This window comes from Tasmannia lanceolata, unplaced genomic scaffold, assembly GCF_043159265.1.
Source record: "Tasmannia lanceolata isolate RefF3 unplaced genomic scaffold, GAP_Taslan_0.1 ptg000003l, whole genome shotgun sequence".
Taxonomy (NCBI): Eukaryota; Viridiplantae; Streptophyta; class Magnoliopsida; order Canellales; family Winteraceae; genus Tasmannia; species Tasmannia lanceolata.
Window position 1 is genome coordinate 43,959,572 of NW_027518680.1, and position 17,252 is coordinate 43,976,823.

The window sequence follows — 17,252 nt, forward strand, 5'->3', positions numbered from 1 at the left end:
AGATACGTCATATGCACTCGAGCGCAAAAACACTTATCTCTCTCTCACACACACACACACATATATATATACACGAGGCAACTGTTGGTGAGCTAGCTTGCCCAATCACATGGGTCCCACAGTTTGGGGAGTGATCCAAACCATTCATTTGCAAGGCCTTATCATAGATAGGGGGTGTACCAAAAATCAGCTCCATAGGATCATCCTAACCCCTCCATTTGTGGAGGACAAAAATGGGGCAGATTTGTGTCTGTCCATTTTTGTCCTCCACAAATGGAGGGGTTAGGATGATCTTATGGAGCTGATTTTTGGTACACCCCCCATCTATGTAAGGGACTTTCAAATGAATGGTTTGGATCATCCTAACAAAGTGATTGGGCAAGCTAGCTCACCATATATATATATATATATATATATATATATATATATTAGAGAACATTTCCTACACACTTGTGTAGGTAAGTTACCTACATACTACCTTAAAATACAGTGGGGGCCCACATTGTTTGGGTGATCCAAACCATTCATTTGAATGGTCCTCACATAGATAGGGTGTCCACAAAAAATCAGATCCATAGGATCATCCTAACCATTCAAACTATGGAGGCAAAAAATGGACTAATTTGTGAAGGTTTATACACGTCCATTTTACCTCCACAAATCGTAGGGTTGGGATGATCCTATGGATCTGATTTTTTGTGGACACCCTATCTATGTGAGGACCATTCAAATGAATTGTTTGGATCACCCAAACAATGTGGGGCCCCACTGTATTTTAAGGTAGTGTGTAGGTAACTTACCTACACAAGTGTGTAGGAAATGTTCTCTCTCTCTCTCTCTCTCTCTCTCTCTCTCTATATATATATATATATATATATATATATATATATATATATATATATATATATATGAATAGAGTTCATGCGCTCGAGCGCAAAAAAGCTTATCTGCTCTCAAGCACAGAAACAGGGTGGGGCCACATTTTGGGTGGGATCCAAAGCATTCATTTGATGAGCCCTGTCATGGGTAGGGTATCCACCGAAAATCAGCTCCATTGGATCACCTTAGGTAGGGTAGCAACTCAGGTCGGGTCGGGTTTTTTTTTTTTTGGAAAACCCGGGATTCTTAAACCTGGCCCTATCCGAGGTAGTTTCTCAGGTCGGGTCGGGTTTTTTCCCATCGTCGCCTTTTCTTGGTTTCGTGCAAAACTAAATTATTGAAAATGCCAGTTTACTTAAACCTGCCCCTAAAAAAACATCGGTTCACTAATTTACACAAGACAACACTACAAATGAGACTAACAAGTAACAACATGGATGATAGTACGAACAGATTCAAAAGAACACATATTCACTTATACACGAACAGATGATACTAAGAAGATACAAATTCAGTAATACTGTGGACCCCGATCTGAGGATGATGAGGAAACGAGTCCCTACATTCTCTAGATCTCCACATGAAGGAGAGCTATACCAAGGAACTCTCAAAACAAATGCCACCCTCATAGCATTGCACTAGTAGCGATATAAACTAGATACCTCTTGATCCAGAGCCAAGGCTCAAAACCAAGACATACTTAAAAATAACTCAGAGTCGCCATCCATGTATAGGCTATGGAACCCAAACTCAAATCTTCTGTGCAATGGATAACCAGAAAAATATATGGGTCCGTTCCTGATTATGAATAGAGAAGGTCCAAAGAGCACCCCAAATTCGTCCGAATGCAAGTACTTGGTCTCTTATGCCATTTATTATTAACTTTGAAGAGTTTTGGGTGAAAATCATATGAAATGAGAACGAATATCCCCGAGAATGACGTCTACCTAAACATGCATGACCCGGGGATAATAAGAACATACAAAATAAATAAAAAGAAGTGTCACCTAAGCATAGCTAAGTTATAAGTGTCATGCCTAATTGGTGTCAAAGTTCTGATGGGCAAACACATGCATGCTATAGTTAAAGATATAAGGTCTGTACAAGAAATAACAGATACGATAATCAAATAATCATGAAAAGCAGTAAAGAACTATAGCTAAGCAAATCATGCAAAAATAATAAACAAAAATTAGTAAAGAGTTATAGCTAAGTATATAATCAAGAAGTAATAGACTGGTAAGCAGTAAAGAGCTTGTAAGCTCAATGGTTCCCACCTTGGCATTCCCATCTTATTTTGATGATTCCAATACACAAGTGATTTAAGATCACTAATGTGTTTGAATGTCTAAGTTGTAGATCATGATTTCTCTAAGACAAGATTGCTTGGATTGAGGCCAAGAAGCACTCATTTGACCACATTATGAAGGCCAAAGACATCGGAGATCCAAGGCTTGGAATGAAGACTTGAAGCTCAATTGAAGATCAAAGTCATATTAGATTGTATAAGATCCAATCCTAGTTTAGGTTTTTGAAAGGCATAAATTAAGTAATAACACACACACACCCTAAATGTCAATGTGATTGTCCTTGTGGTGTTCCAACACTTTGGAACTCTAATGTACAATCCCAACTTGGTGTAAAGTTGGAAGCCCAAAAACAAGAAGTAAAAATTTGCTCAACATAGAATTCTCGGAGCTCCGAGCTCGGAACTCCGAGAAATCCTCGGAGCTCCGAGATTTGGTCCAGTAGAAAATTTCACACTTCTGTTTGTATTCCCGGAAATCCGAGAATTTCTCGGAACTCCGAGAATTATTCTCGGAACTTCGAGACAACTATAACAGGAAGAAAAATAGCCGTTGGTAACTTTGCCAGATTTACGACAATGCCACCAAACGGTCATATTTGGGTTTTTCTATATATATGGGTATTCCCACCTTCCCAATAATGAATCCTAACACTCAAAAACTCTACTTGAATATCCAAAGAGTGAATCAAGCTTGTTTATGCCTCTCATCCTCTTGAATTAGGATTTGGATCATTAGGCTCAAATTTGTACATCTTCTACATTCTGTAAACCCTTGTGAGGGATTTTTTGTTTCCTTCTTTCTTATCAAGAACTTGTATTCGGGCGAGTGTTCGGAGAAGCGTAGCCCACTCTCCGTGGTGAGGATCGCCACCAAGGTTAAAGGCGGTTGGAATTGTAATCGGCATTGATCTTCGCCGAAGCTAAGAAGATCACATAGTGAAGCCATCAACGGGTTTTGTTGGTGGAGTGGAGTAGGCCTCGCGTTTGGAGGACCGAACCACTTTAAATCTCGGGTGCACTCTCTCTTATATTATTGCTTTATATTTGCATTTGCACTTTTAGATTTAACTTATGTGCTTAAATTTCATCTTGATCTCTTAATCTTCAAATTTGGGTTGAGTTTTTAAAAAGGGTTAAAACTTGTTAGCAACCTAAATTTTTACCTCCTCATTAGTTACCAATTCGGGACCACCCTTGGAATTTCACTTGGTATCAGAGCCTTGGCTCTTAAAAGATTTTCTTTTCTTATAATCGTTGGTAAATTTTAAAAAAAATTTCAACAAAGGAAAGATCATAAGATCTTTGGCAACTTTCTAATTGTGAAATGGCAAATACAAATGGAACCGGACTTCCAGAAGGCCATTCCACAACTAGACCTCGCTTCTTTGATGGGTCCAACTATGGACATTGGAAGACAAAGATGCGCATCTATCTTCTTTCGATAGATGTGGAACTTTGGCACGTTGTTGAAAATGGATACATGTTGCCTTCCAAACCATTTGAAGAATGGAATGTTGAAGATAAAAGGCATGCAAATTTAAACTACAAAACTATAAACTCTTTGTTTTGCGCCTTATCTACGGAGGAGTTTAATAGAGTAGCTCTTTCTTATTCCGCCATGCTTATTTGGGATACACTTGCCGTTATCCATGAGGGAACATCACAAGTCAAAGATTCCAAAATAAACTTGTTAAAGAGCAAATATGAAATGTTTAGAATGGATCAAAATGAAAGTATTTCCGAAATGTATACCCGATTTTCTAAAATTTCTAATGAATTAGCAAATCTTGGTAAATCTTATCCTACTGATGAGCTTGTGAGTAAATTGCTTAGGTCACTTCCTCCTTATTGGGACCCAAAAGTCACCGCCATCCAAGAATCAAAAGATCTCAAGACTCTAACTATGGAGGAGCTTGTAGGATATCTCATCACCCATGAGATGCTCCTCACTAGCCGAAAGAGAAAGAAAGAGAAAGTCGTTCTCTAGCTCTAAAGGCCTCCAAGACGAACTCATCATCAAGTGATGCGGATAGCGATGAGGAAGAAGCTTTAAGAAAATTTAAAAGCTTATGGAGAAAGAAGCATAAAAAGGATAAAAAGAAGAAGAAAGAAGAAAGTGAAGTTGATGGAGCTTTAAGATGCTACAATTGCAAGAAGATTGGACACAAAAGACCGGATTGTCCACTTCTCAAGTCATCTTCCTAAAGTACAAGGGAAAGAAGGATTGGAAGAAGAACAAGGCTCTTGCCGCCGGTTGGGATGCTACTAGCACCTCGGGCAAAAGTACAAGCGAAGGGGAAGATAAAAAGGATGATCTTTGCCTCATGGCATTCACTCATGAAGAAGAGGTAAATTCTAACCCCACTTGTAGTTCATCAAGTAGTGATAGTGAAAAAATATCTTATGATGAATTGTGCACAACCTTGCATACTCAAATTTCAAAAAATAAAGTTCAAAAAAAATCTATTTCAAAATTAGAAAAGGAACTTGATCTTTTGAAAAATGAATCTTCTTCTTTCATATCTCAAGCTAAAGTAAAAATTGAAAATTTTAAACTTGAGATTGAAACCCTTAAGGGTATTTTGGATGAGAAATCTTGCCAATTTGTGGCAAGCTCCTCCAAATCTTATGAAAATGAATTTAATAATTCTTTAAATCAATTAACACATCTTCATAATGAAAATGAAAGGTTAAGATTATGTCTCCATGGATTCCTAAATGGTGACAAAATTATTGACATAATCTTAAAAAAAGCTAGTCTTAGACCTAATCATGCAATTTATGATACGACTAGTCTATCTAATCATCATGTTAGATGCCATTATTGTGGAATTAATGGTCATTACCAATTCCAATGTGCATCTAAGATTAGGGATTGTGGTGGAACTAAGAAATCTTAAGTTCCCAAAGCCCCCATATGATTCTCTTCATATGTGCTTAGATTAGGGGCTTGTGCTTAAAATTGAATATCTTTTTATAGTTATTTAAATATCCCCTCTTGTATTGAATTTGTTTTTCCAATAGGGGGAGTTCTATGTTTGTCTTTTTTCTTAAAAAAGGGGAAGCTTAAAATTGTAAGTTTTATCCCTTTAAATTTTTTCTTTTACCCCATCTTTTTGATAGATGCCAAAGGGGGAGAGAAATCTAATGTAAGGAAATGTCTGCATGCTTTTATTGAAAATCTCTTATGCTTGTCATCATAAAAAAGAGGGAGATTGTAAGCCCAATGGTTCCCACCTTGGCATTCCCATCTTATTTTGATGATTCCAATACACAAGTGATTTAAGATCACTAATGTGTTTGAATGTCTAAGTTGTAGATCATGATTTCTCTAAGACAAGATTGCTTGGATTGCGGCCAAGAAACTCATTTGATCACATTATGAAGGCCAAAGACATCGGAGATCCAAGGCTTGGAATGAAGAGTTGAAGCTCAATTGAAGATCAAAGTCATATTAGATTGTATAAGATCCAATCCTAGTTTAGGTTTTTGAAAGGCATAAATTAAGTAATAACACACACACCCTAAATGTCAATGTGATTGTCCTTATGGTGTTCCAACACTTTGGACCCCTCATGTACAATCCCAACTTGGTGTAAAGTTGGAAGCCCAAAAACAAGAAGTGAAAATTTGCTCAACATAGGCTTCTCGGAACTCCGAGAAATCCTCGGAGCTCCGAGATTTGGTCCAGTAGAAAATTTCACACTTCTGTTTGTATTCCCAGAACTCCGAGATTTTTTCTCGGAACTCCGAGACCACTATAACGGGAAGAAAAATAGCCGTTGGTAACTTTGCCAGATTTACGACAATGCCACCAAACAGTCATATTTGGGTTTTTCTATATATATGGGTATTCCCACCTTCCCAATAATGAATCCTAACACTCAAAAACTCTACTTGAATATCCAAAGAGTGAATCAAGCTTGTTTATGCCTCTCATCCTCTTGAATTAGGATTTGATTCATTAGGCTCAAATTTGTACATCTTCTACATTTTATAAACCCTTGTGAGGGATTTTTTGTTTCCTTCTTTCTTATCAAGAACTTGTATTCGGGCGAGTGTACGGAGAAGCGTAACCCACTCTCCGTGGTGAGGATCGCCACCAAGGTTAAAGGCGGTTGGAATTGTAATCGGCATTGATCTTCGCCGAAGTTAAGAAAATCACATAGTGAAGCCATCAACGGGTTTTGTTGGTGGAGTGGAGTAGGCCTCGCGTTTGGAGGACCGAACCACTTTAAATCTCGGGTGCACTCTCTCTTATCTTATTGGTTTATATTTGCATTTGCACCTTTAGATTTAACTTATGTGCTTAAATTTCATCTTGATCTCTTAATCTTCAAATTTGGGTTGAGTTTTTTAAAAGGGTTAAAACTTGTTAGCAACCTAAATTTTTACCTCCTCATTAGTTGCCAATTCAGGACTACCCTTGGAATTTCAGAGCTACAGCTAAACATATGAGTGATCAAAGAAATGATCATACACTATCATAATCCTATACAAGAAATCATAATCAATATACAAACACAAGCCCTGAAGTACTAATAACAAATCCTAAGACTTTAATGCCTAAACCCGAGTCTTTAGATGATCTGATGTTCATCCAAAAAAGCCTATGTATCCCCACCTCCACAAGAATCAGAGTCACGTAGTTCTTCACACCTATTCTAGGCTAAGATGTCTAAGACATCTAGACCTCTATCCTAGACTCGACCAAAAAGACCGGACTAGTTATTAAAGCTTCTTTTGCCATTATTTAAATTCAAGTGGATTGTGAATTTTAGGACACTCTATATGCCCTAACTAAATGACAGTTAGCCCTAAGCTGATGCAGGTGGTTCCTACAACCTATGTATAACTAGGCTGTGTAGCCTAAGGAAAACAATGAGCAGACTAACGCATCCTAGACCTAGTCATCAGTCGGCGATCTAAATCACCAACTGACCGAACGGAGGCGTAACAGACTCCTAACTCTAACACAAACACACACAACACATCAAAGACAAACTTCTAGCTTTAAAACTCTCTATCTAGGACAAATTCCTAACTCTAAAGGAAGATCCTTTTGAAAACAAGGTTTTAAAGTTGTTTGAATGATTTTTTGAAAGATTTGCGAAGTCTATTTACAAAGTTTGGCTGGACTCGGGATAGAGATCTCAAGCAGCACTACGTACCTCGTGAAAGAGGATCAAGCCAATGTAGTTCGGAAACGAATTTTTCTAACTACTCCTAAAACTTTAACATTTCAAATGTTTTTTATGTTTTAAAATATTCCAATGTTTTTGGACCTTTAACTGTTTTCACTCTTAAACGGAACACGCAAGTAACACCACAAATTAGAGCAAAGCCCTAAATCTAAAGGGGAAACCCCGAATAAGCAACCAGTGTCTCAAAGAGATGATCCACAATAAGAAAATTAGTGTCCCAATAACAGAGAAAATGATCTAAAATCCCAAGTAAGCAAAGCTCTAATAAGACTATGCTAGTCTCTAATAAAGAAGAATGACAACAACTCTAAAGGAGAAACTCCTAGCTACCAACACTAAAGAAGGGGTGCAAATGAGTCAATGACTCTCTAATAACGCTACCAAAATTTGAGGCAAATAAGTCAAAGATGCTATAGAAGAAGGGGTTGCTCTAACATGAGGCTGGGTAAGCCTCCTAAAGGGAAAAATCTCTATATGAGACAAGGCTTATCTCCAAATAGGGACTCTATAAGTGAGGCAAGGCATGCCTCCTATGAGAAAACTCCTTGCCAAACTAAGGTAGCCTCCCTAAAGGATAGACTCTAAACAACAAGGCTTGTCTCTAAAAGAGAACTGCCTTACGAGACGAAACACGTCTCCTAATGGGGGCTCTAGATGACTTTTTCATTGCCCGTGCAATGAGGGAAAAACTAATGTCTAAAAATATCCAAAAGCCAGGTCTAGCGTACTAAAATAAAAGAGGGGAGTGCTACTCGGACTAAGTCCCCTAATGATGGGCTTGGGCTAACGCCTTCATCGCCCTTGCAATGATAGATAGGACTACTAAAAAAACCAAGTTAATAAAAAAAAACTTTGAAGTTAAATAAAAAGAAAAGAATGGCATTCCATCAACTGAACTTATAGAAAGTAAAAGTTTGCGAGATCATTCTGTTTCAAGCAAATATTCAAATCAACTGACTATGACACAATTGAGAAATTATCTTGATTTTGATTATGTAATAAATCTATCCCAGCTATAACATGAACCAAGTTGTCAATGCAAAATTTATTTCTTAAACAATGCTAATGAACAAACAAAGAATGAGTATCCAAAATATACAAGACATGCTCTGTCCAAGGCTATACCAATGTTATTCTTGAAAAGAAAATGATTTATTTAAAGAGATTTCCTTTTTATTAATGATATTAGCATTATCATAGTTTACTATTCACATTAAAATAACTTATACAGTACTGTTAGAATAATTTTCCTCAAAACATTCAAGTAATTCAATCTCTGGTTAAAACCTAGTGGCATAAGAGACATAATTAATATATTGCTCTAGCATAAGTAAACCGGCAGCATAATGCTTCCACCATATAAATTAATGTGTGAAGAACTAATGAGAAACTGAACAAATGCAAAGACCGTGAAGATCGGTGTGCAAAACTAGTGAGAAATCGAACCAGTGCGAAGGCCAATAAATCCATGTGTTATCATGTGCAAAGTCATTCAAATACAGAACCAGTGTAGAACTGAACATTATCCTCTAGTACATCCTGACTATATTTTCATCAAACATCAAATTAAAACTAAACAAGTGATATACATCAAAATAATTTTTATACTATAAATTTTTATATAGGATACAAAAGTCTTTAAACAGGCAACAACTTAAGAAAAACCTTACAATTTCCAAAATGAACTAAGTAAAGAGAACTGGAATGCAATAAGATTAAGAATAATTTTATCAGCCAAAAGTTCAGGCATGACCAAAACATATATATATATATATATATATATACACACACACACACAATCAGATAATAGAGTATACAAAAACTATGAACACAACACAAGTAAGTGTACCACTTTTTACAAAAGAGAGTCTGTCCATGAACAAAACTATATAAATGATAGATGGTACATATGTGAGTTACAAAAATAAAATAAAAAATGGGCAAACTTTCTAGAGCACACATGATGCATGGAAAGTCTCGATAAAATTTCAGGAAATTCTGCAATCAAGATGAAGACTAAAGCACTTGGTTAAAACTCTAGATGAAGGTAGTACTCCAGAAATCAAGACCATAACCAAATTGAAATGCTCATCTCAATATATGTTCTATTTTCATTTGATTCAACCACATATATTAATCTAACAACATATATGACCCAATGAAAATTAAAGTCAGAAGAAGCCAATCCCATTTTTAACATTATACCTTAACTTCCAAAAGGGATGTTAAAGACCAATTTAAAATAGTACAAAGTAATTGATGTGTCAACTTAAAGTGGTGTATACATCAGCCCCTAAATTTTACACTATGGGATGATGTTAATAAAATGAAATATTGATGTGACCATCACCGCCTATTATTGGAGCAAGCCACTCCCATTCACGCCCACTAGTTTATACATTTGCAAACACAATCGTGGCTATAATTATTAAGGTAAAAATATGGCTGCCAAAATCAAAATTATAAGTGAGCTATCATAATCAGAGAGATGACTATAAAAAACAAGACCAAAAAGGGCTGCATATATCAAAGTCATGGCTGCCAAAATCAAGGAAAAAAGGGGCTGCAAATATCAAAGATGTAAGGGCTGCCATTATTAAAAGTGAAGTGGTGGCTGTTCATTTCAAAAATGAGGTGAAGGATGACAATACCAAAGTAGAAAATGGGCTGCACATATCAAAACAAATGTGAGGGATTTGCTAGACAATTCATGAAAAGCCATTTCGTGGCTTACTTTGCAGGCAATAACAACCATTTCATACCATTGGCATGTATTACTTTATTTTAAGCATTCAAGCTCCTTATACTCCACTATATGACCCTGTCAGAGATTTGAAATTCTAACTCATTTTTTGAACGGATACAATAAAAATTTTATAATGCAATTGATTGTCTGTCATGGGGCTATGGAATAACTATGTAAAAAAATCATTACTTAAGCAATTTGTCCTCAAAGCCACAAAACGATACCAAACACTAATGTTACAAAAGCTCACATTAGAAACTTAAAATTGTAAGAATATGCCTAGAATGAAATCAAAGAGTGATGAATTATGCTCTTTTCAAGGATCAGTTACTCCAAGGTAACCATCAAGCTATGAAACAACCATATACACAGAGATATGAGCTGGGTTAAATGACTTTCCCAAAAGGGGGCTAATTATTCTAATGTACTGTATACGCATAAACATTTAATTTAAAACCATTACATAATGCATTATACGTGTGTAATCTCATCAATTTTGGCCACTGAACCGCATGTGACCCCATTGTAGCATACTAAGAAAGAAAAAACATTCTATTTAATAATGAGCGCACTGTAGGACTGTTCTCCTAGAATAAAACCCAAACACCTGAACTACATTCTTGAAGTAATTCAATTAGGCATGCCATTTTTTTTTTAGGGAAGAAACCTGAATAAATTTTTTATTCCAAAACATCATTGTATGGATCGTGTATATGTATCTAGCCAATGTAAATAATAATAAAAAATATTATATACACCAAGCTCACTACAGATATATGCTAGAAATTCTGTTCCAAATCATATTAAAGATGTCTAAGTATCTTTGAATAACTTTACCTTGCTTAGATATCAAAAGAGCAACAAATCATACACAAGTGTTTATCCCCCAAAATACTTCTCTAGTGACAAATTTCTGCCTAATTTCCAAATATTCGAGAGTATAAAGTGAAAATCACCAAAATTACCACACAGCAAAAGAAATTCCACAAATAATCAACCATCACAAATCAAAGAATCAACAAGGATTAACAAAAATCAACAACAGAACTAGCACATAACTGAATTTCAAGTCATTACTTTTCAAAATTAAACCAGAAATTACCACAGCACAAATCTTAAATTTTTTCTAATTCAAAGAAGACAAAAGAGATCAAAAGTAACAAACAATCAAATCAATTAAATCCTAGAATAAATTGATAGACATACCTCAATTTCTGAATTATATTAAACAAATTTTCTTCTTCCTCAGCGTTGATCTTTTTCTTCTTGCTTTTGATCTTCCTCTCTGATATTCTTCTTGAAAATTCCTCCTTTCTAGAATCTAGATGAAATAGTGATAGATCTAGGGTTTAAGGTGTTACAGCTAGGGTTCAAAATAAGCAAAAGAAGATAATAGCAAAGGAAGAAAAGTAGGAACGGCAAGCTAAGTTGGCCAGTAGGAGCTTGGCCGAAGTTCTAATTCGTCGGCCGGAGGAGAAGAAATAATCGGAAAAGATGGAGCGTGGTTAGGGTTTTGAAAGAACAGATCTCAGATTTGATGATTGATTCAAGGAAGAAAATGCTAATACTACAAAGCGAAGAATAAATTATCCTAGATTTTGGCCGGCTGGAACTTGCCGGAGTTCAGCCGGAGCTTGATCGGAGAAGATGATGTAATAGGGTTAGGGTTTGGAAGCTTAGATCTACTTTCCCTCTCTTGTTTTCCCTCTCTTTCTCTCTCTAAATTTTTGTTGGAAAAACTTAGATTAGCCAAAATGAGGCCTTGATCCTCTTATTTATAGAAAATTCCTTTAATTAATTACCCCTTGTTGAGACAACCCCCATACAATGTATTTCAACTATGCTTTGGTTAGGAAAGGTGGTCTACAAGAAAAGTTTTAATGAAAATAAAGGAATAAAATCACCCCTTTAAGCTACCCATGGACACCCCCCTGCTACTATTTGGACAACAAATTATTTTGACAAGACAGCCCTTTTGACAGGACAACCCTGAGACTGGATAAATTACCCCCCTTTCTACTACACTATGCTACACTACGCTATAAACTACACCCGTTTGCTAGGCAAACCTCGACGGATTTAAACAAAATTTAAAAACGACCTTCCCGGGATCCTAAACTACCCTAGGGTACAATTTGGGACTCTAATTCACCTATTTGAAGGATTTTTGCTCAAATCAAACTATTACGGGTTCGATCAAAATGGGGTGTCTACAAATGTCCCATTTTGACAGTGCGTGTGTAACACGAGAATGCCAAAGCTGGACAGACAACACATTTTGATCGACCCGAAAACAAAGCAAAGTAAATTTTTGGGATTTTAATTCTAAACAGTATTCGTAAAGGTAACATGACAAAGTAACTCTGCAATAAAACTCTAAGACTTCAAGAAATAGGGAGATAATCTCTTGCCAACTCTTAACATGGAAATAATGACATCTCAAAGAGATAACCCCTCTCTAACTCTCACGACCCAACCATGTAGACAAGAACTCCTATTAACAACACGTAAATACTGATCACAGACACATTTTTTTTTATCTCTAAATCAAGGGTTTAACAAAAACAAACAAAAGACGATCACTCAAAGAGTATAAACCATTTCAATCACACAAGTAAGAATGAACCACTGAAGCAGATACAAATCAATTACTCAAAGAGTCTCAAACTAATTACTCAAAGAGTCTCAATTACCCAAAGAAACCATAACACTCAAAGAGTCTCAATCACACCAAGAAACATTTATACTCAAAGAGTTTCAACTACCCAAAGAGTCTGCAACACTCAAAGGGTCTCAATTACTCAAAGAGTCTCAAACACATCAAGAAACATTTATACTCAAAGAGTCTCAACTACCCAAAGAGTCTGCAACACTCAAAGGGTCTCAACTACTCAAAGAGTCAAACACACCAAGAAACCTTTATACTCAAAGAGTCTCAACTACCCAAAGAGTCTTCAACACTCAAAGGGTCTCAACTACTCAAAGAGTCTCAAACACACCAAGAAACCTTTATACTCAAAGAGTCTCAACTACCCAAAGAGTCTGCAACACTCAAAGGGTCTCAACTACTCAAAGAGTCTCAAACACACAGAGAAATCTTTATACTCAAAGAGTCTCAACTACCCAAAGAGTCTGCAATACTCAAAGGGTCTCAACTACTCAAAGAGTCTCAAACACACACAGAAATCTTTATACTCAAAGAGTCTCAACTACCCAAAGAGTCTGCAACACTCAAAGGGTCTCAACTCATTTTTTATCAAACCTGACACAAATCAAATACTCAAAGAGTACAAATCAAACAAGTACACACTAATCACTCGAAGAATTTTTATAGCTATTTTGGAATTTTTTGTCAAAACAAATATAAATCAAAGGTTTTTTTTTTAAGATAGAAGAAAGGAACTAGGCCATGAATCATGAAATCTAGTAATTTCTTCCTTGTTAAAAGCAAATCAAAAGGATTATCTCAGATCGACTTTACTGATGGAAGAATCAATTCTCAAAGAGAAAAATGAGAGTACATGATCTTTACCAAAGAGCACACTCAAGCAAATTGAAGGAATTTTCGGGTTGTAATCCTTTTCAAAAGATGCAAAGCATTATGCTAAAGGTTTAAAGATTGCAAGAGTGAATTTTAGATTCCATTGAGGATAAGAGTTTTCAAAAGATTTGACTTCAAAAGAGAACAAGCTGACTGAGAGGTTCATCTCAAAGAGTGTTCAAACTTCTCTAATCTCTATTTGATGAGAATATTTATCTCAAATATCACTGTTTGTTGATATATTTTATGACGCAAGTCATAAAAGATGCCCCTAGTATGATTACTTCCATAAAAATATTCATTAGAGAGCAACACAAAAGGAAAAAGGCCAAAGGCTTCCACTAATGCACACTTGGGTTTACAAAGTTTCACAAGTACAAGAACATAGCTCTGCTCAAAATCTTCTTTCATCTATGCCATCTGTTGATGCTGAAAATGAGCTGACAGCCTGTCACCTTCTGAACTCCGCTTTGCTTTGCATTTCGTCCACAGGAGCTACATGTTCTCTTTTTCTCTAGTGTTTACTCATCACCTCGGCTTTGGGAAAACTTGGACTAACAGGACCTCGAAACTTGAACTCAACTCGACAAAGGAAGGACTTTAACGAACAATGAACGAGGATGTTTATAGACACATGACTTCAATAGTAAGAGAGATTGAAATCTGCTTCTTAGTCTGATAAATATTTTAAAATGGTTAAAAGTCCACCACTCTTAGAGTCTTTTGAATCCCATGTTTAAAGGTGTTTCATTCATCTTTTCGGTATTTCTGTCATGGTTATTATCCCTTCAGATTGCTTAGTCTCAACCTCTCTAACTCAAAGAGTGCCAAAGGAAGCATTGCTAGCGCTTATTCAGACAATGTGGAAGAGCCAAAGCAAATGAAAGTCTAGCTAGCTCTTGAAAACTGTCATTTCTACATGAAGTCACTGCCATGACCAAATCGCCCTTTCAGGTTGTTAATTTGGTGGAACGTATGCCTTAATTTTTGCCTGGACTGTCTGCCCTTGCAGATTTTCCATCTAGCAGGCTCTGCACCCTAATTTTTGCCTAAATTGCCCTTTCGGGTTTTCAGCTTAGCGGGTGAATGACCATAACTTTTGCCTAGACCGCCCTTGCAGGTTTTCAGTCTAGCGGGTCTAAGACTCCATTTTTTCTTTCTTTCTATTTCTCTACAAACCTGGGCCTAAAATACACCAAAAAGACTTTCAGGTAGGCTTAGGTTCAAGCAGGGTAAACATTGGTGTGTTTGAATGTATTTAAACTAAATCTGGACCTCCAGACTGCCTACGTATCCCTGAAGAAATGGGAATCAGGTTTGCGTAGTTCGCCCATTTGGGGTTTCAAAGATTGTTTGTTGTTTTTTTTATATTTTTTAGATGGTTGTGACCGAACCTGAATTGAGCAGGTTGCTAGCGTACCCTGTAGAAAGGGATCAGGTCATAATATAGTTCAGGTTCAATATCTTTTATGACACAAGTCATAAATTTTATGCCCCGGGCATGAGTTTGTCAAAGAAAGAAGGGTTTTTTTTTATATTGGCCAAAAGGGTTTGCAAATGATTTTAAACATGTAGGTTGTTGGCTCAAAGCTCAAGTCGATCAAAGATGGCCTCCTGGTGTATCAGGCATAATATTTCTTTAACTGATCCAGGTTTATAGGTTCATTTAATTTTTCTCCATTTTCATCGACGATGTAAGGACCAGACCAGTTTGGCCTGAATTTACCTCTCGGATCAAACACTAGTGCCCTGTAGGACTTTAAGACAAGATCTCCTGGCTTCAGGTCACGGACCCGAACTCTCTTGTTGAAAGCTCTGTCAATCCGCCTCTGATATCCCTGAATATGATATAAGACTCTCAGCCTCTTTTCATCTATCATTTGCAGCTCATCATGTCTGGCTTTTGCCCACTCAGACTCTGGTAAATCAGCCTATGTCATCACTCTCAAAGAGAGAATTCTTAGCTCAACTGGCAAAATCACTTCCATTCCGTACACTAAAGAATACGGAGTCACACCTGTCGAAGACCTGACCGACGTCCGATAAGCCCACAAAGCATATGGTAGCTTGTTTGACCAGTCTTTGTAAGTCTCAGTCATCTTACTGATAATGACTTTGATATTCTTGTTCGATGCCTCTACAGCCCCATTTGTCCGAGGTCTATAGGGAGATGACTTATGATGCTTTATCTTAAACTCTTCACACAGGTGTACCACCTCCTTCTTGAAATGTGATCCATTATCAGAAATCAATTCATGAGGTACTCCGTATCTGCAAATGATATTTGCACGGATGAACTTCGCAGCTGTGTTCGAAGTTATGGAAGCATAAGATGTAGTCTCGATCCACTTTGTAAAATAATCGATAGCTACCAAAATGTACTCATGACCACTTGAGGATCTTGGATAAATCTTTCCAATGATGTCTATCCCCCATACTGAGAATGGCTATGGCGAAGACAAAGAGTGCAACTCCGAAGGAGGAATATCAATGAGATTCGCATAGACTTGACACTTGTGGCATTTCTTTACAAAGGCAAAGCAGTCAGCTTCCATTGTGGGCAAATAAAAACCAAGTCTTAAAATCTTTTTGGATAATATTTTCCCATTTATATGAGGACCACAGACTCCCTCATGAGTCTGCTCAATAAGCTCTGCAGCTTTGTCCTCGTCAACATATAGGAGTTGTATGCCATCAAAAGATCGGCTGTACAGCTCTTCACCACAAATGATGAAGTTGGCAGCTAATCTCTGAAGAGTCTTCCTCTCTTTACTTGAAGCTTCAGGAGGATGCCCTTTACCAGAAATAAGGTTCTTTATGTCCGTATACCATGGCTTACCATCTGGACACCTGGCTAATATTTCAATCGCATTCACATGTGCAGGAGCCTACTGTAATCTCACAGCTAAGGGTTGGACCCCCATAGTTGCAAAGATGTCTAGCATCGAAGCCAAAGTAGCCAAAGCATCAGCAAAATGGTTCCTGGCTCTTGACAGGTGAGTGAAAGTGATATTCTTAAATTTTTTAACCAGAGATTCCAAATATGTATTATAAGGAATCAATTTATCCTCTCGAGCTTTCCATTGCCCATTGATTTGACAAATAATGAGCATTGAGTCCCCAAACACATCTATGTCTTGAACTTGAAGAGCTAAAGCTGCCTCAAGTCCTGCTATACAGGCTTCATACTCTGTCATGTTGTTCGTGCACTCAAACTGCAGCTTGATGGATATAGGAATGTATTCCTTTTTCGGGGATACAAGCACTGCTCCTACTCCTTGACCTTAGTTATTGACAGCTCCGTCAAAGTACAGCAACCACTTGGTACTTGGAGTCTCTTCTTCAATATCAATGATTTCTTCATCAGAAAATTCTGCCTTCAGAAAAGCACTCTCCTCAAAGGAGCATCGGCCAATTGCTTAGCTATGACCCGCCCCTTAACTGACTTCTGAGTGACATAAGTGATGTCAAACTCGGACAATAACAATAACCATCTTGCGGTTCTTCCAGTGAGGGCGGATTTCTCAAACAAGTACTTTAACGGATCCATTCGTGAAAGTAAAAGTACCTTGT

At 37.0% G+C, this 17,252-nt stretch overlaps 1 protein-coding gene across 1 annotated transcript in view; it reads left to right on the plus strand.

Annotated features, from left to right (window-relative positions):
• Positions 1–16,961, plus strand: part of LOC143869804 (uncharacterized) — a 30,010-nt gene extending 13,049 nt beyond the window's left edge. Inside the window, exons 2-3 of the mRNA XM_077376361.1 lie at positions 16,564–16,675; positions 16,901–16,961. Coding sequence (XP_077232476.1) covers positions 16,564–16,675; positions 16,901–16,961 — 173 coding nt within the window. The remainder of the gene's footprint in view (positions 1–16,563; positions 16,676–16,900) is intronic.
• The last annotated feature ends 291 nt before the right edge of the window (positions 16,962–17,252 follow it).